Source organism: Prinia subflava, chromosome 9 (assembly GCF_021018805.1).
Source record: "Prinia subflava isolate CZ2003 ecotype Zambia chromosome 9, Cam_Psub_1.2, whole genome shotgun sequence".
NCBI lineage: Eukaryota > Metazoa > Chordata > Aves > Passeriformes > Cisticolidae > Prinia > Prinia subflava.
Window position 1 is genome coordinate 14,375,177 of NC_086255.1, and position 23,139 is coordinate 14,398,315.

At 36.3% G+C, this 23,139-nt stretch overlaps 1 protein-coding gene across 1 annotated transcript in view; it reads left to right on the top strand.

Annotated features, from left to right (window-relative positions):
* Positions 1–23,139, top strand: part of LOC134554726 (adhesion G protein-coupled receptor A3-like) — a 253,447-nt gene that overhangs the window by 22,911 nt on the left and 207,397 nt on the right. Inside the window, exon 2 of the mRNA XM_063405559.1 lies at positions 19,753–19,824. Coding sequence (XP_063261629.1) covers positions 19,753–19,824 — 72 coding nt within the window. The remainder of the gene's footprint in view (positions 1–19,752; positions 19,825–23,139) is intronic.

The window sequence follows — 23,139 nt, forward strand, 5'->3', positions numbered from 1 at the left end:
ATATTCTGAACTTTAGTGACAGAATATAGATATCATCCCCAGTAAGCAAAGAGGGAGTAATTGGATAAATCGACATAAAGAGCAAAGAAATGCATTGACAGGGTATAATGAGCAGTAAACTTAGGAGGGGGTTTTTAGTGAAATTGGAACTCAGTTGAAGTAAAGGAAGTGAAATTTAAATGTGGCACAAATATAACATATGAAAGATATTATTTTTAAAAATGTTTACCACTGCAGTATAATAAACAAAACCAAGTTTTATACGCTGAGACAAAGTTTTTTGATTGAACTAGAAATGCCTAGATGAAGCAGTAAGTTTAGTTGATAGGAAAGACAAATTGGTGTACTTATATAAACTATATCTGAATGCAGGGAGTGACATGTCAGAGTAGGTGATATAATACTTTAAAAGGAAATTTGGGAAAAGAAATGTACAATGAGAAAATGTGTTTACACTGGAGTAGATTAAAAGGGCTGCAGGTACATTAATTAATGCTTTGGAGTAACAAGTTTACTGAGGACAGACTTCAGGCAATGTGGGGCTTTTTTAATGTCTTTAAAGTCTGCAGTTCTTCACGTGGTAGAAACAGATTGTACAATATTATCATTAATATTAACAATATAAATATTATCATTAAGATAATTCCTATATTTCTGCATTGTTTACTAGCAAAAGCAATCAGAAATGAATTTGAAATGTAGGGAAAATGCCTGAGAACCCTTATGAATCCTGATAGAATAGCTTATGCTTCTGGTTTTGTTTTGATAATTTGCTAAGTATAGACATATTAAACAAAGTTCATACCCTTTTTATTTATTGGTGCCTGCCAGCTGCTGTTTATAATGCAACATGTGCTTGGGACAATATATGCAGGGTAATACTTATTTTGATTTTTTTGGCACGTTCAGGTCAGCTGCACATTTTGTTATTTTACTTTTTCCTTCCCTCCACTTCCTTTAAGTCAGGAACCATAGCTTCCTGTAATGTGGCTTTCAGATATTCTCTAAGGAAATTGAATTTCTGGATTCAAAAGTTGCCCCTCACAAGTTCAAGAGCTCTTCTTTCTTCATGAAAACATATTTATGAAACAATATAGCTTAGGAAAATTTTAATCAGCCTTATGAAAGTTCTTTCTCTTTTAACATAGTAGGAAATCTGAAAGAATTTAAAGATAAAGGCACATTGTTGAAGTTAGCAAACTGTCTTAAAGGTTCATAATAACACTGCAGGATTTAGGAATTCAAATTCCTTTTATTATAGAATCAAAACCACCTGTAAATATATAAAATACTTCGCCTAGTTTACAGACTTAACATTCCAAAGCAGTATGGCCAAGAGTTCCACCTTTATTTTGAGCTTATGGAACTATTAGGAGCTTGATAGCCTTCTCTGGGAACAGAGGGCATGTTGAAAAGAACCAAGTCCACTTGGAATGCAAACTTAGTGGGATGGGTATTTTATGTGTGTGTGTGTGGGGGTTGTGGTGGTGTTTGCTTTTTTTTTTTCAAGTTATGCTGCATGTTAAAAAGTAAGATACTGGAATTTTCACTTCTATAAGTGATAATGCATTTGGGAATGAATGAGGGTAGTTGTGGTTTGTAGTTATTTTTGCTACTCTTTCTTCTCGAACTATGCAGCTGCAGAATTACGGAATATAAACTATGTGGCCAGAAATTTTACTTGTCTCATGAATGTTACATGCCTTGGGCTAATACAGCTTATAAAATCTGGTGGCAAACTTAAAGAAATATAAATAAACTAGTGTTACATGTACTGTATAATCTTGTTGATACTATGTCATGTAAGTTATATTCAAGCTAAATAAGAAATGTATTAATTTTATTCCTGCATCCCTCTTAAAGCCACAATAATTTTGTAAATATTTTTTTCAAAATTGTGAAATAAATTGCTACCTAAAGCATGTAACTGCTGATTATTCAGTGGTTAGCTGATGATTTACAGATGGGAGTGAGATGATCCAGATTGCAGGCCAAGAAGCTTTTTATAGTTCTGGTATATCATTTGGATGAAATTGCAGCCATGGATGCTTTAGAATAAGGGTGATCAAGTAATTAAATTGAGGTACCTCTTGTTAGGTTGCTACATCTGTTCTTTATTTGACTGTGGTGAGTATGGTGAAACTTGCTGGGACATTCATTAAAACATCTGTCTCTTGGGCATCTCTGCATGGAGTACCTAAATCTAAAAAGTGTGAGAAAGTGATAAAAAGTAAATTCACTTTTGTAATTTCAGTCTCATCCTGTTATTTGCCCAGTGCCTCTGTCCCTTGCCCTCTTCTGCCTGTAGTCCAGGACGTTGCTTCCACATTTCACATCTCTCTAGATGGTGAGAGACCTCCCTCAGGTGCTGAGCTCAGCTTATCCTGATGGTGGTTTCCAAAGCTTATATGTAGGTATTCTGTACTGGTAAAATGGGTACTCTGAGAACATTATGTCTCTTAGCAAAGGGTTTATTGTGATGAGCAGTTGCCTGGAAATGTGTAAAGAGATTTCTAAACTGATCTAGATTTCAGTGAGACTCTAGTATTGGATCAGTGTAATTGAACATGATTGAAAGTGTCAGGCTCAGATATGAAGAGAGGCTTATAGTTTTAAAACCTCTTTTAAAAGTACTCCTTTCAGTCTGCAAATGTATAAAAACATAAATAATACCTAATGTAAAAGAGGTGTCTCAAAAAAAAGTACAATGTACACAGCAGCCCTATGCTAGTTGCTCTATAGTCACATGCAAAAGAATGTTGTGGCTTGCTTTAACAATGTCACAAGCTTTGTAAACCTGTAAAATAGAGATAAATTGAAGAAAAAATAACTCCAGGTTTGGCATTCTGAAAAGCACTAATTTTTTTATAGAGAGAGTCAGTATTTGTAATGAAACATATCAAATGCTGAAGACATTTGTGTTCCTGGGTCAGGTGGTTTTAACTGCATCCTCAATGGTTTTTATATTCTGCTGACATTCTCCAAATGAGGTTGGTAGTTGACTCCTTTATTCAGTTCAGCTCCAAGTCATTTCAGGAAGTTGTTATGCATTAACTTTGCTATTTTATTAATATTAATCTCCTCCTCTCCTCTTTCTTCTCAGCTGAACTTAAACAGATGCTATAGCTGTGCAAGTATCCGATTTCAGGCTCTAGGGCCAGCAGTATGTCTTTAAAATTCTGAAATCGGCTCTAGAAATAGCCTTTAAAAGGTTTACAAGAGTAACCATCTTATTTTGTAGTACAAGCCATAACTGGAAATGTGATTTCATCTACTTGAAGATAAATTTGCAGTCACACAAACTGTAGTAACAGTGATTTATCACAGCTGTAAAAGATTGGTTCAAGCTCAAAAACTTACCCAACAATGAATGTTTTCATGAGACTTATTGCTGAGGCAGGTATAGGGGAGGTTTTGTTTTTAATATCTCAGATGATTTAGTTGATCAGAGTGAGAGCAGAGTGGCAATTTATAATTGACAGACTAAGTTAAGTCTTTCTGTCAGGCAGCATTAGGTGTGGAGGAACGGTCAATGAATGCCACCACAGTTTTTCATTGCCCTTGGAGCCAAGTATCTACATGAAAGTCAATGTCAGAATTTCACCAAGTGACAACTGATTTAACCCTTCCTTCACCAGTTTTGGATGCAGCTCTGTCACTGCTGTGAGCTGTGACACTTGTTAAATGGAATGGCTGGGTTCAGTTGTCATCTTAATCTACAAGAATGGCTGTAAATTTTCAAAACTTCTGCCCTTCGAATATGTATGGAGATTATACGTAAAGACATTTTGACAGTCGAAATCTTTCTTTCAAGCCCAGGTACTTGGAGCACTCTGTAAAGGTGCCAAGGAGTCCAGCAATCTTTTTGATTTATTCTTTACACTGTAGAGGGAGCTGAGCATACAGCAGACATCTGACATCTTGATGGAGTTCTGGAGATGTGTTCTGAGGCAGGAGTTGTTTGCTGATACCTTTAAGTTTATGATGAACTCTGTGGATGAGTAGCCAGACTTTCTTGTACTGTATTTTAAGTCTTGGTACACTGCATGTGTTAAATGCAAGTGATTTCAGGCTTCAAAGCTTGACTTTGCAAAGTCAATATTCTCTGTGCCATATTCTCATTCTTTTAATCTTGTCTGATCAAAACTTGCCAGGTTGTCCTTGAATTTCTGTCAAACCATACTGGTTACAAGTAGGATTGCCCCTTAAAGGCTTAATGTAATATTCCTTAGGATTTGGCAACATAAAGAAGATAGTGGTTTTCCAAAGAGACCTGCAAACCCCTTGTTCTCAGGCATTGACAGTGTTGTTCTCGGGGGTGTATCCTCTGAGAAAATTCCTAAGTGTATCTCACAAAGATGAGGGGTTATTTTCATGTTCAGTGGTGGCATGCAGTGAAAATGAACTCAGACTTTGCTTGGGGGTTTTCTGTCTCTGCTCAGAAGATCCCTTCCTGTCCATGCCTTGGGCACTGGGAGGAACCACTGCTTGCACTGCCCTTCTGCTCAGGTGGGTTTTGTAGCTGAACTTGGTGTTTTGCCTGTTTCACATTAACAGGAGAAGCACCCAGAGAGGTGAGGTAGTTGTGCTTCACTGAAACCCGGTTGCTTTAATGGAATTTGTAAAATGAATGTATGTTTGTGTGTTGGTTTTCAGACTCAGAGATTTAATAAGAAGCTCAGTCTTAAGGGTGAAATTAGCTTTGCCTGAACAATGCAGCTGGAGTTTTTTCTTAAGCTGTCTGAAGTTGACTCACGTATCTCAGCTAAATCTTGCTCACAGTTTTTGTTCTCCTGGTATTTCTCAGCAATGCAGTTCGTACTCATCCCAGTGCTCAGGTTGAAATCGGTGAAGTGGGAGGGAGAGTTGGAGCCTGAAACGCCGGAAATTTGATTTTGTTGCCAACTCACCCAGAAGTCCAAGGCCACATGAATAATTCTCTTTCTGGTACTTCAGTTCACTTTCTGTGGAATAATAATACTTGGAGAAATGGGCGTAATTTTAAGGGTAGAGAATACTCAGATGTGCTTTATAAAACACGGAACATTAGAGCTTTCAGTGGTAGGGATCTAATGAAGTTCATCTCATTTTTGCTTCTGCTAGATCACCCTGGATTTTGTCTTTGATCATAAAGCCTGTGTGAAAGTTTAAATATTTTTTTTCCATTATTCCTTTGCTTTTGCTCTAACTGTTCTCGATCCCTATTTTATTTTTCACTGGAAGCAAAGGAAGCTTGAAATTCTGTGTTTATTCATGTTCTGTGCTATTATCAAGAAAGATTATTGCAAAATAAATACAGTCCTGGTTCCATTCTGCTACAACCAGTGAGAGAAGGCTTAACAATGAAAAATAACCTTTGAAACTTAGCATAATTCATAAAATAGTTTGCCATTTCAAATATCTGAAGATCTGTTCCCTTAAAAAAGGTTAAGAAAATTCCGTTGGGCAAGGAAAATACCTTTCAGAGTAAGAAAGAGTATCTTTATATATCCTCTAGTATGTGTATTGTAGTCATAAAAAAGGACACAGAAGATACTGCCTTTTGCTTTTCTGCAGTTCCCTTTTGGTCATGGCTACATGAAACTGGTCTAGGTAGTTACTTTAGCATTTAAAGTTTTTTTTTCAGTACATACAGCATAATAATGATCTTCAGATGCACATGTATCACAGAAGATAGCTGTTGTGTCATTCATTGCTGTAGATGTAAGACACAAAAACAATTTAAAATCCCACTTAATCTTGGCTCTGCTGAGTCCTAAAATAATGTCTGAGTATCTAAACAGTAGTGTCTGAAAGGTAACACGTCCCCTCTCTAGGACTGGTTAGTCTGATGAAGGAAACATGTCTGAGTGGTAGATCTTCAGCATCCATAACTCTGAAATGAGGTAAATATATGGATAGAGTCTTTGTAGATAGAAATGTGAAAGTAACATCTAGAGAACAGATTCTCCTCTTTATTTGGTATAGGATTCTTAAGGCATACTTGAGTTGAGTATCAGATTATTCAGCAGCAACAACGTAGCTTTTAGTTAAGAGGTGCTTCCGGGCTGACAGCCTGAATATTCTGCTCTGAAAAGAGCCCTCAGGGAGCCATGGACACTCAAAATGAATCTGCTTGGTGAGATTCCCAGATTTTACTCTTCTTCTGACTCACTGGTACCTGGAAGGAGCTCTGGGGGAGCTGGAATGTCCTGTGGATGTGGGCTCAGTCATCAGCAGCCTTTCCCCAGTCCTGTGTGCTCGGGGGCTGTGCCGGGTCCTGCTGTGCCATATGGGGAGCATTGCACAAGTCATGACTCAAGGCTGGGGTTTTTTGGGGAAAAAAAAGTCTGTTTTTTTTTTTTGTTTTTTTTTTTTAAGGATTTCTCTAGTGTACCTGGATGGATACCCTTGGGTCAGATTTTTTCTTCATTTGTTGTTGGTTTTTGTGTCCACAGTGTCTGGAAACTTCTTGTTTTAAAGAAGGTTGATAACCAGACTTCTCAGATATGGAGACTTTAAAAAGTGGCAAATCCTTCAAAAACTAGTTCCAGAGTTGTCATCTTGTAATAAGATGCATTTTATAGGTATAAAACCATTTTTGAGATGAATGGAAAAGCAAATCAGAGCATGACACATTATATAATATTGCTGTAGGTAGACAACTGATGTGGATGTGTTAAGCTTCACTTCAGGTGCATTGTTCTTATGGGAGTGTGTGCTTATCTTGCCATGAAATGCTTTAAGGTAATCTATTATTCTGCATAAATATTCAAATTGGTTAAACCAGAATCATACATAATTAAGACATAGCGCCATTCTTATTAATATTTTCCCTAATGTATGCTGAGTATAATTGATTTTGCACAGGAGCAATCAGTTCAGATTGCTTGGCTTATGTGAAGGACTTGGAATGAAAATGTCTCTGTTTAGTCTAAAAGTACCTAATACAAAGATTACAGTGAAGAGATATATTTAAAGTATGTATTGGCGTTTGTGTTACCATCTTGAAATAGTTTATTTTTGCAAATAAAATTCCTGCTTTTACCCAATATTTAATACACAAAGCTTTCAAAGAACTTGGAAAAGGACTTCTGATACCTTCTAACTATTCTGTGGCATTTACTGGGGTTAATTTGTGGCATCAGTGTCTATATTTCTATGAGTGCCTTGCTAATATTCTATAAGAACTTGGAGTCTGGTGGAGGGTAAGTAAACAAATTTTAGTGAAAGGGACTTAACAAGCAAGGGATACCAAAATTAACTTCATTCAATACCAGAAACACAGCAGAAATAGATATTTTAAAAGTTTGAAGGAAAATTATATTTACTCTTTGTTTGGTCTTTGTAATAACATAATGTAAGGATGAAACTGATCAAAACACCATTGAAATATTCATGTTTAATGTTAGAAATCTTATTTGATAATCCAGAGAGTGTATGTTACAATATTTGTTTTCCAGTACAGGCTAAATTGGTTTTTTTTGGTTTTCTTTTGTTATCATCTGGCTGGCACTTGGTCTTCTTTAAGATATGTTACATGGTTTCATCCAGAATTCAGTAACAGTGTGAAATATTTGTACTAGCAACTTGCTGCCTTAAATTCTATACATTAATCATCTCCTATGTCAACTCAGTGAGCACAGAGTAATAGGTGTATGAGCAGCAAAGAAATAATAACTACGTGTATTGCATGCAGTGCAGTTATAAATGGGAAAGTGGCATTTCAATAGAAGAGAGATGGATGGGTGCTCATGCTGATTTTGGCTGTTACAAGAATTGTCTTGTGCTTTTTTGTGCTTTCTTGTCTTTAAAGGATGATGAATCTTCCACATTGGTACACCCAACTGCCCGTTACTCTAACAGGGGCTTGCCCAAAAATGAATGTCTAAGGCATTTATTTTGGGAATTATTTAAGGACAGAATCTTTTTTTGTCATTCTTCTTCAAGCAGGTTGTGCTGATTTCCTAAAGAACAAAAGTTCAGTATTGCTTTAATAAATAGCTTGTTAATTATATGTGTACCAGAAAAGACAATCTTTATCTTACTTTTCTTTACTTGTTTTTCTTCATTAGTACTCATAGCTATACTCTCCTCCCTAACCCAGCTTTTATTTCTTCAGTGCCTTTTATTTCTTCAGTTCTTTCTGAAGACAGTCTCTGTTTTTTAAAAAATAAGTGCAACTGGTCTTACTTATATTTTCATGTCATTTCAGGCACCCCTGAAAGTGCTATCACTCTCATTATTTATTCAAGGATCTGAAGACTTCTGAAAAAAAAGAATAAATTATTCTTCCATCATTAGTTTAGGAAAACTTTTAAAACCTCTGAAAGAGATGAATTGGGAAACCATTAGGAATAACTGAGCTTCATTTAACATAGCTGTGATCATTTCAGGGTGTGCTTCCCCCAAAGGCTTTGGAATTCCTTGAGGACATTGCTGCCAGAGTTTATTATTTTAAAAGCAATGCATTCAGCTATAGTTATACTAAATGTTTTAGGAGCCCTTTGGCAGAAATGCACTCTGTGAGGTAAAGCTGAACATTTGCAATCGAGTATCAAACAAAAGGTGGTTGAGTGAGCTGAACATTGAGTGATGTGAAAGAGGCAGGTACAAAGCAAGGTAGGAAGAGGTTGTGTAATGCAAGTTGAATCAAATGATAGGTGTCTTTGCATTATTTATACCAGTGTTTTGAACAGTTGAAAGCTTTATTTCAGAGATTGCTACTATAGCTAAAATGGAAAGAACATCAAATATTGAACAACACAGCCTTAGGAAGATAATTTTAAGTACCTGAGCTGATAGATGTAGCATTTGAGAATGAGATTAAAAAAAGACAAATCACAACTGAGACCGTCATTGACCACTTTAGCTTGGAAGCTGGGAAGTAGATAGACTCAGATAATTGCTGTTACATTCATCACATGGGGTGGAAACTGCCTTCCCAAATGGCCTAGGAGAATTTTCTTAAAGCCCATTTTCTTAAGGTAACCACATTTCCCTTCACCAGTGCAAAATCTGGGTGATAAGACACGAGGATATTGCTTAGGCTTAAAATTAGTACTTTTAACCAAGTAAGTGGAGTGTTCTGCTTACAGTAATTAATTATTAATTGTCTAGTTATGGACCCATGTTGGGAAAAGCAGAAGGAGATGTTGAAAAAGTTGAAGGTCTGTATCCTCATGTTTGGAGTTCCTCAGTCTGACATTTACTGTGACAATTCTCTTGCATAAATGTCTGGTCTGTGCAGTAAGTTTACAGCAGGTGACTTCTGTGCTGTCTAAATTTCAGATCTTTAGGTATTGTTCAGTCTATTGTAGTCCACTTTATAAATAGTGCCTGAGGCCAAAATAACCCACAACAGCAATTGTGGATTACCCAAAATTGTGTTATGGATCACACAATTACACAGAAGTGTCACTGTTTTACCACTCTGAGCAGTGCCCTGATGTGCCTGGGTCTGCTTGAGGCAGGAGATGGGCCTGGATAACCCCTGGAGGTCCCTTCCAATCCAGATGATTGGGACAATAAATTATCTGTCATCCTCCATTTTCTCCCTCAAACGGACACTAACCCAAATCTGTTTTTTAAACCATTTTGCAGACTTGAAGAACCTCCAAAAAGAACTATAAGCTTGTATGATGGACTGTATGCATTGTTTTGTGTTCACTTGTCCTTTGAATTAAGTAAGAATAATCACTAGCTGTTTAAAACTTTGGGCTGTCACTCTGGTAGAGTGTGTATCAGTAGCTGTCTGAAGTGCATTAGGAAAACTTTTGTCACTCCTTATTGGCAGCTAAAACTCTGTTCCTCTCAGTCTGACACCAAATGGAAGGCTGAGGAGCATCCTGATGTTCAGTCTTACTGGTTGAAGCAAAATAGAAAAAACAATTTAAACTTCCTAACCTACCTCTTTAAATACATCCTTATGAGAAGATTTTCTTTTCAAATTCAGCTAGGAATTATTTAATGATGCCAGACCAGATTTTTTTCAGGCTTTCAGTTTTCATATATATTACCCAAAGGATGCACGAGTTCTTTATTTCATTGAATTATTAGAAGGTGTGCATTGTCATTTAAAAAAAATATTACTGCAGATAGCTCTTTTGCAGGATACAATTACAGTCCCAGCAGAACTTGTAAGTTAAGCTGTAAACATAAAAACAACAAACCAATTTGGGGGAAAAACAAAATAAATTACTACAATGGAAACTTTTCAGTATTTTTCTGGATTTATAGTCAGCAATTGTTACTGCTGAAGTGTTTTAGTAACCAGGAGACATGAGCATTTTGAAGACAATTCTGAGCATAGTTTTCAGAAATAATGTGGAAACTTTATAATGCTCTTTTAGAAATACATAAAAGATTAGCAAAACTGGGGAAAGCTAAATGTTTCAGGGTTTAAAAGAAGAGCAGTGAGCTGAATAAGAAGTGCTGAAAAGATCTTACAAAGGAAACAAAAGGCAATATAAAAAGTGCCTTTTTATATAAAAATATAAAAAGGAATGGTGACTCAGAAAATTTTACTCTTTTTACAAAGTGACTTAGAAGTAAGTTGCAGTAAAACCGAATTAGCAAAGGTGAATTCTTTCTTATAAAATTTTAAATTAAATGTTAATCATTTATTTAGTAGCCTTGTTAAAGTACTTGAACTTAAAAATTCAAAATTTATTTGTAGAACAAAGCCTCCGGACTGTGTTTTATGTAGTGTGAAAACCAGGTTTGGCTCACCTGTGTAGCTGTAAGGCTTTTTGGCATGTTGGTGATCATTTGGCTGAGCTGTGGAGTGTAAGCCCCAGAGAGAGGAATGGTTATGCTGCCCTTGCTGTGAATCACCATGGTAAATCACTTGCAGAAACCATTTTGAAGTGGGGAACCTTAATGAACTTCTTATTGCCACTGCATTGAGTGTAAAAATTGATGTCCTGTAGGACAAAGATGTTTCTCAGCTCTTTCTGTCTCGTTGGTGCTGAGCACGCTGAAATGCTCAGTCTGCACATTTCTCCAGTGCATTGTTCCCTCAGCTGCTCTGCAGCTCCTGGTGGTGTTTGCACCATTGCTGGTGGTGAATTGTATAAAAGTGTGAATGAGAAAAACAAACATTAGAATGTAATCTTCCCACAATGTCAACTGACTTGAATGAAAAGTGTGTCAAAAGCTAATCCTCCTGTAAACAATCACTTCATTAAATCCATTTGCATATTGCACAGGCTTACTCAAGGGAGAACTTTGAATTTTTTTATTACTCGGTAGGAATCTCATTTTCCTGCTAAAAATGGATTTTAAATACATATTGATAGAAGGGTGTGCAGTGAGTCAAAGACAAAACCAAGAACACCATTGCATGGAGACCCATGCTGTCACCAGTTGGCTACATTTACTTTTAGAAATAGTGTTTTATTGCAAGTTCGGACATAAGGATTTCCTTTTCATTGTAGAGAGAGCTTTCAGCTATTCCTCTCTTTCTCCAAAGAAAACATTGGCAATAGAATCTTTGATCTTCAAAACCTAATGCACGTGACAAATTTAATTCATGTAAATAATTCTGCTAGATTCAGTAAGACCCATCACATGGAGTTAAACACGCATAACTCTCAGGTGAAGGCCATGCACTTCACGTGGTAGGTATAGTGTTATAGTGCGAAAGTTCACTTAGATGAAGTTCTCTCTTGAAAAGATGTAATGAAAATGCTGTCTTATCAAAAGATCGTGTGGGTTTTTTAACTAACATTTGGAAACATGACATGCACTCAAGTTCAAATCTTGTAAAAGCAAGATTTATCTAGACAGCTGAATGGTATTGTGTCCATGTTGTAGTAAAATAGTAATGATTTATCACATTTTTATATCCTAGTATATTATATTCAGTTCAATATTATGTGATTTTAGGAAATATCACTGCATAATTACAGTTTACTCTTCCAGTGCTGTATTGCTATTGTCAAACCTTTTTCTGCAATCATCCTCTCATGATGTAAGTTTTCCAGGTGCTGACTTTCTTGAATACAATTGATTTAAACTTAGAGCACAGGATCCTGTATGACCCTTTGGGTGTTCAGAGATCTTTAGAAATAACCTTTAGACCTCAAGTTCTTGTAGGGAAATAAGAGTTTTACTTAATAGGATCATCTAGTTTGGAATTTCTCTAGTGCTTGACAAAAGTCATAAAACAGACAAGCACATTTCTTTTCAGAAGTACTTGCAGTCCTATTAGTAATGCTTTGATTCCTACTGCTTCGTGTCCTGTTCAGTTAATGAATATCATTCTGTAGTAGATGGGCTTGTTGAAAAGCTGAAAACTCTTTAACTCCCCCACTGTTAGAAAGTCATATTAAAATTTCTATTTCAGAGTGACCTTGCTGCTTCCTTTTGTTGATACATTAATACCACTAAACCAGTAAAAGGGAGAGAATGAGTTGTGTGTCCTGCTAGTGATGATAATATTTTGTTTTACTGTTTGACTTGTGATGTTGCTTACAAAAAATTGCTCTTGAATATGATTTTACCTAATTAAATCAGTTGATATCGTAATTAATACGAGAACTCTCTGGGTTTGGTATTTTGAATGTGACCTAGCAGTCCCTTATATCATCCAAGAGGACTCTTGATGAAAAGCCACCAGTATGAAAACCAAAGACAAAAAAAAAGAGTTTTTCCTTCTACTTTAAATTACTGAAAATGGGGCTATTGAACAGTGGTTTTCCACAAAAACAATATTCTGTTTCCATACTACAGTTTTCCCGACATTCAGTTAAATTTATGACAGACTATTGTCATTAATTTGCACTTTTGTAAGGACTTTCATTTCAATAACTAATTACCTAAAGGGAAATTTCTTGATGCTTATGCTTTCTTTTGCTGTCATCAAACAGTGTCAAGATCTGGAAAGTGCCAAGTACTGCTGGTACTGTACAAACCAGAATGCCAATTAGCACACTGTTACTGCCTCTTTGGCTATAGCTGTTTGGGGCTTATTTCTGCCATAGGAACATGCTATGCACAGTAAAAGGCAGTTTTTGAGTATTTTTCTGCTTTCACTAATGCTTGGTATTGCTGCAAGTGAATGGGTTTAACAAAAGCTGGTATGTGTGAAAGATGATAAAACCAGCTGGAATTGGAGGTGCTGAGGTTTTATTGCTGTCTACAGGATTTTGGTATGATTATTTTTAAGAATGCTGACCACACGCTTTGTTTAGTTTGAAAAGACAATACAATGGGCCACAATCCCCTTCAGGAAGAGAGGTGTCCCTTTAGGCCATTATATGCATCTTTACTTTTCTGTTAATTTAGCTTTATGCTCTTTTAAGTTTCCATGTTCTCAGAGTCAGGAGGAGAGGCAGATACTATGAATTACTGTACACAGATACTGATATAAAATAAGTTAATAAATACTCCCGGTATCTACAATTTTTCCTTCCTTGTGTTTGGGTATCAGACTGTGTAGATGTCCACCACACCCCATTCATCTCATGAGCTGTCAGTAGTGTTTTCAGCCCTTTTTCTCTTTTCACTTGTTCAATCAGTTTTGTTATTGTTCTGTGACTTCCCTCTTAGTCTGTCTGTGAAGTTCTAACTTTATCTGTTGAAGTCCTAGGTAGTAGCTCAGCTGCGGTTTTCAGTTTGGAAACATGAAGAAAAAAGTGCAGTTAGTACCTGTGTTTTATGATAGCTCTATGTATCTCTCCATGTGTGGCACAAAAAGCAGGTATCCTTTTCTAAATTTATTTTCTGTTTCTGCCATGTTTGTGGGCAAACTCTTTAATTTGTTTCTCTGGTGCATCTCTGAATGAATTATGGATGTTGTGGGGAATAAGCAGTAGTCTTGTTTACCAAGAAGGATTTTAAAACATTAAAAAAAGTTTAGAAAAACTTAGTTTTTCATTTTACACTGTAGAATTTCAATACAAATTATTTCAGTCTTATTCTGATACTATAAAGAAACCAAATTCGTTTTTCCATACCAGCATTTCAGGGAATTTCACAGGATGTCTGCTCACACACCCTTTGTATCTAACCACATACTGCATGTAAAGAGAACAAACATCTTAAACTGCAATGTGCCAGCTGTTATCAGGTTTCCACAAAAAAAGATTAGCTACTATTTGTACTTAAATTATTATTTTGAAATAAAAGATACTTTGAGTTGCTTGATGTAAGTTAGTATGTAAGAGAAACTGCAAAACTCTAAGCACAGTTTCTGAACCCTAGCACAGTCATTCCAGATGTGCAATCTCAGTGGACCAGGTTTTCTGTCTTTTTTCAAATTCTCATGGTTTAGCACACCTTTCTGCTTGAGAAGTGGAAAACTGAACAGGGATTTAAGAGGAAGTGCACAGCAGGGGCAGGTGTGGTTGGAGGTCTGGTTGGTGTTTCCTGTAGCACTTGAGTGTCCCTTCAGTGAGTGGGACTTAAAGGAGGGATTCTGGAGATTTCAGTGTTCTGGACATGGTCTATCAGCCTAGGCACAGGCCTGGGCTTGAGTCTGATCTGTACCAGCTCCTGGGCTGCTCAGCAGAAAATCAGGTGAAAGTTGACATTTTACTAATTTTTCATGAAGTTTGGGTGGGAATTCTTTGCTTGTGGTTTTTGTGTATTTTCCCCTGTGAGCGTTATCAGAGGAAATACATATTTTCATTAATGGGTCACACTTCCTTCTGTGTTCACTGTGCATTTGGGAATAGCAGTTTTCATCTAAATGCCTTGTACTCCATGGATTTGGTTATCTGAGCTGTGCTCTCTCTGTGGATGCACTGCTGTGTGAGCTCACAGGCTTTACTGGGTGGGATGCAGCACCATCCCACTGAAGAAGCCTCAGCTGTGGAATTTGTTTACTCTGTAATGTCATTGACTTTGGAGGCTTACTGAAAAGATTCCTTCTCTCTGAGGGGTTATAGGAAGTTGAAGTTTGTTTGCATTTTAATTGAGAGCTCTTAATTTGATACCTTTTAAATACTACAGTGAGTTTTCTTATGCTGGGCATGTTTTATACTGGTTGTACAGGGGCACATCATGCTGTACTTTTAATGGTTTCAAAAAACCCAAAAGTCACAGCATCATTTTAAGCAAGCTGTGATTTGTGGCTTTTTAATTCAAATGGAGGAATCAGAAGGAAAATCAGAGGAATTACTTTTATCCATTAGAACAATTTATTCTTTTAGGTATGTCTGTACTGTAAAGGAAGGGCGTTCAGGAGAGTGGAAGCAGTGGCTCATTGACTGTCTGTGCTTCTCCACTGTTAGCATGTGCTTGGGATCATTTTGGTCCTGGTGTATGAGCGAGGTTGGTTAGTTGTTTTTTTTCCAGTGCAGGGTGAATGAAATCGTGTTCAGCCTGTGCTGCAGCCCACCAGGGAAGTACATCTGTGCCGTGACACCACGTGCGTGGATTAAACCTTTAGGATGTCAGTGCAAGTCAAGAGAGGGTGTTTGAATGATATCCCTTCAGAGCTGGAGCAGTGCTGGAGCGCTCCAGAGGGCCAGGAGAGAGCAGACCTGGTGCTGATATCTCCTGAACAGCCTCCCTGGGGTAAACTGTCCCCCAGAGTGCCTTGGGACAAGAAGAGACATGAGATTTCAGAGGGTCAGCTGCAGTAACCAGATGGTTTGTAACATGTCTGATCAGCAGAGTGGTACTGACAAGTAAAGTGCTCCCCTGCAGTATTTTAGTTGTATCCTGTCAGAGCTGGGACTTAAAGTACCTTGATTTGAATTTTCAGTTTCTTGGGCTTGAATCATTAATATATTGCACAAAGCTTGCAAACTGAACTTTAAAATAAATACTTATTAGCAGGCTTCTCTGGGAAAATTCTTCCTTAACAAACCAAAAAAAATAAACAAAGGAAAGAAAACCACTGCCACCACCAAAAAAACCAAACCCCAAACTGACCAAATCAACCAACCCCAAAACCCAAACCTAAAAACCCCAAAAAACCCAACAAAACCCCCCTACTTTAAGTGAATTTTGGTGGAAAACTGTTTTGATGGATTTTGGAAAATACATTCATTGAAAGAAAGTGTGCTCGTTTTCATAATGTTTCTTCTGCTGGAATAAAATATTTAAAATGTGAGATTTTTAGCACATGACTAGAAACTGATAATTATTTAAAACAGCTGCCTAGTTGCAGTGTATAGTGAGATTCATCACTGTGATTCACTAGCACATCAGAAAAAAACATCACAAAAAGCAACCAAGTGAAAATGCTGTGGATAGATAAAATGTGAGAAGTACTTATTCACAGTGGGTGCATGGTGCTGGTTTATTTTTAAAAAATGCAACCTCTATTTGAAGTTTGATTAGAATGAGTGAGTCAGTTTCTGTTGAATCTGACAGTTATAATTTTGTTATTAGTTTTCCAAAATAAAATACATGAATAACACTTTTTTTCATGTACTTATTCACTAAACCATTGCATCTCTAAGTACAAGAAAAGGATGCTCATGACTGTAAAATTTCTGCAGGTATTTAATTAGAACCATTTCCCTTTAAGCAGACAACTGTATTTGAGAGAAAAGAGAAACTTACCTATTTTGGCCATACTTAACACATTTCATGTCCATTCTGTGTACTCGTCTAAAGAAATAATGTACGAAAATTATTCAGTGTAATTTCAGCATCAAGAGTAAGAGCCACAATTTTTCCTGCCATTGATTATTTTAAAAGATTTTTTGTTGTCTGTAGTTAAGCCTCATTACTCTGTTAGGATTTCGAATGTTGTAACAGAAACTTTCCTCCCTTCCATTCTTATCCCCACAGCAAATATTCTCAGAAGGGAAGGATGCTATGAGTTGCATCAAAAGTTCAGTAAGTGATTCATTACTGTATGAAAAATAGTGAAGTTGTTCATTTTATTCACAGAATTCATCTTCAAACCAATTCCTTCTTGATAACAGCCTGTTGCAAGTTCTTGTACATCACTAAAATTACAAAATTAATTAAAAACAGGTGGATTCTTCCCATGTAGCAGTACCACTCAGCTGAATGAAAATACTTGGATGAATTGTTAGAGAGGATGTTGTTTTCCTTAGGGATCATAGTGGAATGTTAGGATTCTCTAAAGCTGCCTTTGTGAACAGAAAAAGAATCATACTTTAACTATGATACCCATATTACTTTGTTTATAAAACCTGAATTTAAGTTGGCACTCTAAAGAAGAGGAAACCCTGAAGGAAACTTAATTTTTGAAACCTGATCTCTGTGTGAAAGTCTCTGTGAAACTCTGGTATAAAGAGTTGAAGGGTTTCATTTAGAAACTCAAATCTACATAGCTGAGGTTTGTTAGTTTGCTGTTTGTTTGTTTTTGTATTTTGTGGTGTCACATTTTTCAAGACTCAGCTTATCTTTCACAAAAATGAATGAGATAGCAGTGTTGAAGAGTCATGAGCTATGTTTACTGAGTATTCAACTTATGAACTAAATTATCTGCTTAATTCTGTGATTTATTACTGGTTTGATAGCTCTCTTTAATTAATAGGAGTTTGTTTTTTGTAGGTTAATGATGGTGGTGTCAATCCAGGTGTGTAGGGCTGTAGAGAACGGGACATGGAGGAGGAGCTGGAGACCACCTGACTTGTGCTGCATTTTCATGGAGTGCCAGCAAAGTCCAGACTGCCCTCGTTTTCTGGAAAGAATGAACAGAAACCTGGAAAAACAAATTGGCACAATGAAATTGTTTTAAAGACAGAAGTACTTGTATCCAAGCCAGCTGTGAAATTTGTGCACGTATCTTTGCAAATCAGACTGTGCAGAGTGGTCCAAATATTATCTTTGTAGCTAATATAATTGTAACAGACCTCAAAGATGGTCCCTCTGTAATGCAGCATATTAAAAAAATGACCCAATATGAAGTGGAGTTTGTTAGTCTTTCCAAGCCTAGCCAATTTTAATTTTGGGTCTTCATTTTTTCTTGACTGACTCAAGTTCTGTGCAGCCTTAGAAGACAAGCTGAATAAAAGAATAAAGTAATGGGACATTATTGAAAATAAAACACTAGAGCATTTAATGTATTTACATTTTCTAGTTTAGATGTTTTGAATTTTAAACAAGTCTTTCATCATGTCACTGCTGAAATGTATTCCTAAAATGGTGAAGAAGAATTGCTAAATTAGATAAATCTTTATTGTCATACATACAATTTTTAATCTGAGAAGTATGAGGAGAAACTTGTGAGATGTGGAGTTTCTTAATTGATGGAAACAGGCTGTGTATATTGGAGGATATTTAATTTCTGTTGCAGACTAGGCTTCTGTTTGCTTTCAGAAGCGTGGGTGTATGGATCATGATTGATCCCAAATTGCCACGTGTGGGTGACCCTGCCTGGTTCTGGGTGGGGAGTGGTGCTGCTGCACAAGTGCATTGACAAGCAGCCAAGTGCAGTAAAGTATAGGTCAGGTCTCAGCACCTCTGTTCTCCTCTGATGGCCCAGAGTGGGCCAGAAACTCACATCAAAATACGCATTTATTTGTTAATTTTAGATCTGCAGAAATCTCTGGATCTTACTAACATGGCAATATTTTTACCTTGCTACATTAATAGTTATTTTTTGTTTTCCTGTGGGTCAGTGCTGTTACATTTGCACCTAGACTTGAGATTTTACGTGGTTGGTGTGTGTTGGGGCAAAAACATACTTTTCATATACAATGGCAAATGCTAAGAGCAAGATTATCTTGTCTTGTGTAACAGATTGTTCAAAAAGTCACAAAAATAAAAAATGGATCAAATAATCTCAAGTTTGCCAGTTAAGATATAAAATTTATTTTGAAATTTTTTGGTCTACTTTCTATCTTATTGCAAGCTGCATGACCTATTTACAAATGTATTTTGTGCACTACAGAAGTATAATTTATTGTAGATGTTGCATTAAAAGACTTTTCTGAGGCAGTTGGAATTAGACTTTTTCAGAGACAAATGTCTCTTATGCACATTGCATAATCATTAGATTGAAAACACAATTTCTCCAGCTTCTAAAACAAACCATTTCTTTTGCATATTGAAAAGCTTTTAAAAGGGAGCATCTTCAGAACAAGTGCATGTTCATAGTGTATTGCTTCTGAAATAGGTGGGAACATACAGTAATGGAAAATCACCAAACTAGAAAGGATCACTTGTGAAATGCCCAGTACATTAACATAAAGAGGAAGGATAAACAACTTTTTCAATGACCTGTGTGCAGGGCTAGTTTGCAAATGTGTGATGGTGGTGGTGCTTGATGGGTCACATAACTTATTTACTGAACTTCTGCTATGCAGGGGTTGCAATAGGAAAACATTTTTGGACTTGTCTGTTTTTGTTTGTCTCTCTTATAGAAAATTCAATACTTTGTCTGTATGTGTGAGCTATCCATGGTATGATGGCTTGTACCTCCCTGCTACAGCAGCCACTGCAAAGTGATTTTATTGTCCTCTAATCTACTGGAACAGTTTTTAACATGTCTTTTGTTTTACCAGCCTTTTTGCAGACTGGGAAGCCCAGCAAGTATCTTAGTGGTAATTTAGAATCTACTAGTCAAGTGTGGGCATTTAGCAGCATTAGATTTTCAAGCTGGAGTCAAAATTCATTTCTTGACATATTTCTTGACTGTGCTTTTATTTAATAAAGAAGAAACTATGCACTTCAGGAAATGGTAATCTTTATTTATGGCTATGATGGGAAAATGCAAATGAAGCAGTGAATTTTGTGATTAGTATTTTACTGAGCAGTCACTTACTATAATTACATGTTTTAGACCAGTGGAATTATCATGTTCTATTAACCAGACTATTTCCTGACTTCTTGTAGGATTCTGAGTAACAACAAGATCTTGTGGTTGAAGAATGGCTCCTTCTTCGGGCTGAGGTCCCTGGAGAGACTGTGAGTAACTGATCAGCCTTGCTCCACCCTCAATTAAAAGTCTTTGTGCTTTAAATAGAGAGACAAACATCTGATAACGAAGCTGAGATGTTCTGAACTGTATTGCACAGTAGAGTTTCTAGGCAGTCATCAGGTTTAGAAACAGCATAAAAATGAGTGCATGGGGATGGACGTGGAACATGCAGGAAAGCACTGCCATCAATTTGGAACTAAAATAAACATCCAGTCAAAGCCTTGTACTACACTATGTACACTATCACAGCAAAGACTGCTGTAAGTAATGGTAACACTAATATACCTGACATGTGGTTTGGGTTATTTAACTCGTTGGTCTCCAATACTTCCACTTAGATCTATACTAATTTTAATTTTTTTCTATATTTTAGTTATAATGTGAACAAATTGGACAGCATTTATCACAGGAGCAAACAATGACTTTGATAAAGCTCCATGGCTATGCATTTCTAGCCAGTATTTGAAAGGGGGAAGAGGAGCTCAGGAGCAGCTAATGAGTTAGGAAGAAAATATTTGGAAACTTCAGTGGAAATAAATAAGAAGTAACAGCTGTACTATAATAACATGACTTTCTGTATATATAGGTCAGCCATTTGAGAATAATTATGAACAGGCCTAAAAGGCTCTTTTCTGTATCTCTAGACAACTTATGGTACCAGTACATCTAAAATGAGTTATGTCATGCCTATCTTACAATATCTCCTGCATCTTAAGCTAAATTACTTTCATACTCTTTGTAAGAGTAGCTTTACTATGTAGAACTATTGATACAAAACTGTTGCTACATTCATGAATGCATGACTGTATTCTGTGTGGTGTGAATATTTCCATATGCAAAGAAATTATGTATTAAAATCAACTTTGGCTAATATTTTTACTATAAATGTGTGAGATATGTATGCTGTTTGTGGAATAAAGTGGGTAAGTATACCATGCTTAGATGTTTGAGTATCCTAAATGTGGTTTAAAAATAAACAGCTGATTTCAAGGTCTAAAGAAATCCCTTGAAGGATTTGGATAAAGTGACTGTCAGAACATTTATGCTAAGTAACATTAGGTTTTTCTCTGCATATAGTTATAGTTGTATCAAATACTTTCTTTAATGTTAAATATTAATGTATTAAATGCTATGGAATATTAAGTAGTATGGAATGGAGAGTGATGTATTATTTACTAACTGGTTTAATATTAGGATTAACAGTGATATGAGGTTTGTGAAGAAGTCTACAAACATTTTAGACAAAATTTAGAACACAGAAACAAATTTATTGCAAGAAGGGTAATTAGTAAATTAAATTCTCATGTAATGTAAGTAAATGTAAGTAATGTAGTGTTTGAAACTAAAGGAAAATATTTCCTCTGAGGTTGGTTTTAAGATTTAATTTGCATTAGGGAATTATACTGAGCATTTGCTTTCAAGAATTTTATTAGTGGGAGAAATACTTCAACCTGAAAAGATATTATGAACAAAACTAAGAACAGTGAGAAAACAGAAAAAGTGCCTTAGGTGTGTAGCCTCAAGTACCATCGAAGTCTAAACCATTTCATTTTCCTGTGCTGATTTTTCACAACAGTACAGATAAAACAAGTATCATCTCTTCTGTTTATAAATCTGTTTGGCTGTGGAGTTAACACAAAATCCATGAGTGGTCCATCAGTCGAAGGCTGGAATTCAAGTGATGACATTCTCCTGGTTCATTGTTCATTGCCCTGTTTCTGTTTCATTTGGGGCCACTCTGGCCCCATATGCTTCTTATCAATATCTGTGAAATCCCAGTTTCAGCTGGGGGGGTGAGAACAGCTGGAGCAGTCTGCGGAGGTGAGTGTGAATGAGTTACAGCTGGACAGTGCTCCTGGCTCTTGGACAAAGGCTTCCCCAGCTTTGCCTTTTTAACAGAATCTAATTCAGAGCAGTACTTCAGGTGCTCAAAATGGAGAATTATGGCAACATAGTTGATATTTGTGACTTATCAAAATGGACAAAACTTTGATTCCTTACCTGAAATGAAGTACTGTAGCAGGAAAATCCAGCTTCCTTTAAAATGATGGTAAGTTTACAAGGTTAGGTGCTTAGGAAAATGGGTGTGCTGGAGTTAAGAATTATTCTTTTAATTTGGCTTTGCACTCCTTGTGGTCCTGTTCAGATGAAAAAGTAATTTGAATGCTACAGAGGAAAGAACCATGTAAGTCAGTGATTTCTTTTTTTATGGTTACCATGAGATCATGAGCTAGAAGAGTGTGAGCTTACATGGAAAATTAAATCATTCAAACTGGATAAATCAGTCAAACTGGATAAAATTAGAGAAGTAAAATTTCATATAAAAGTTTTCAAAAACTTTTGTATTCTGGAGTGCTTAAACCCTCTTTTTGGGTAAAGAATGGTTTGAAGCCCTACTCCAATAAGTGAGTGACAACTTTCCCCCTATTATTATGTTTTTCAATGCATATCACAACAGGAATTAGATTACACAAGTGTCAGCCTTCTCAAGTTCTGGTGATTTCTCAAGAATTACACAAGTGAGGACCCTCACTGAGCAGTTGTCTCAATGTGGGACTCTCATTCTGTCAAGTAAATCAAGAAAAGTTATTTACCCTTTAACTGTCCATTTTAAGAGTAAGACAAAATTGATTTCTCTAAAACGAAGACTATTTTAGAATTCTAATATTTTACGTGATTTTTTTTTCAAAATGCTTTTCAGAAAATTGCAATTTTCTTCAACCATAACATAAGAATAACAAGGTTACCATTTCAGATTCTCTCAAACTGTGTTGCTGCTATAGGAAACTTGGTGCTAGGTTTTCAGGGGATAAAGCCAACAAACCAGGGAAAAACATGTTTGGGGATACAGTTACTTCTGTTTAGTAATTTAAAGATGATACTGTATTTAATAATAATCCATTAATATTAAAAAATGAAATGTAATAATGTTTAGTGAAAATAGTGATCAAAAGACATGTGAAATACTAATATTTTTACTGGCCATTTTGTAAAAGTGCTTTGAAAAACCCTGCCTCACAGAGGTGCACTTTCAGTTTTGTGTGTGTGTATGAACAGTGATTCATGAGTGGTCTGCAGAGGTGGCAGTCCCTCTCCACAGTTAAAGAATTGCTGCCATGTGCTGGTTTGGAAAGGTTGGCTCCCAAATGTGATGTGGCATCTGGATCAGGATGTGCCACTGAGCTTATGCTGTGGTACTAACAAGAGGCATTAGAGAGTGAAGATCATAACCTAAGTACTGTGAGAGAATAAAAGTTTTATGTAAACTTAGATATTATATCTTGTCCACTTATATGGTCCTT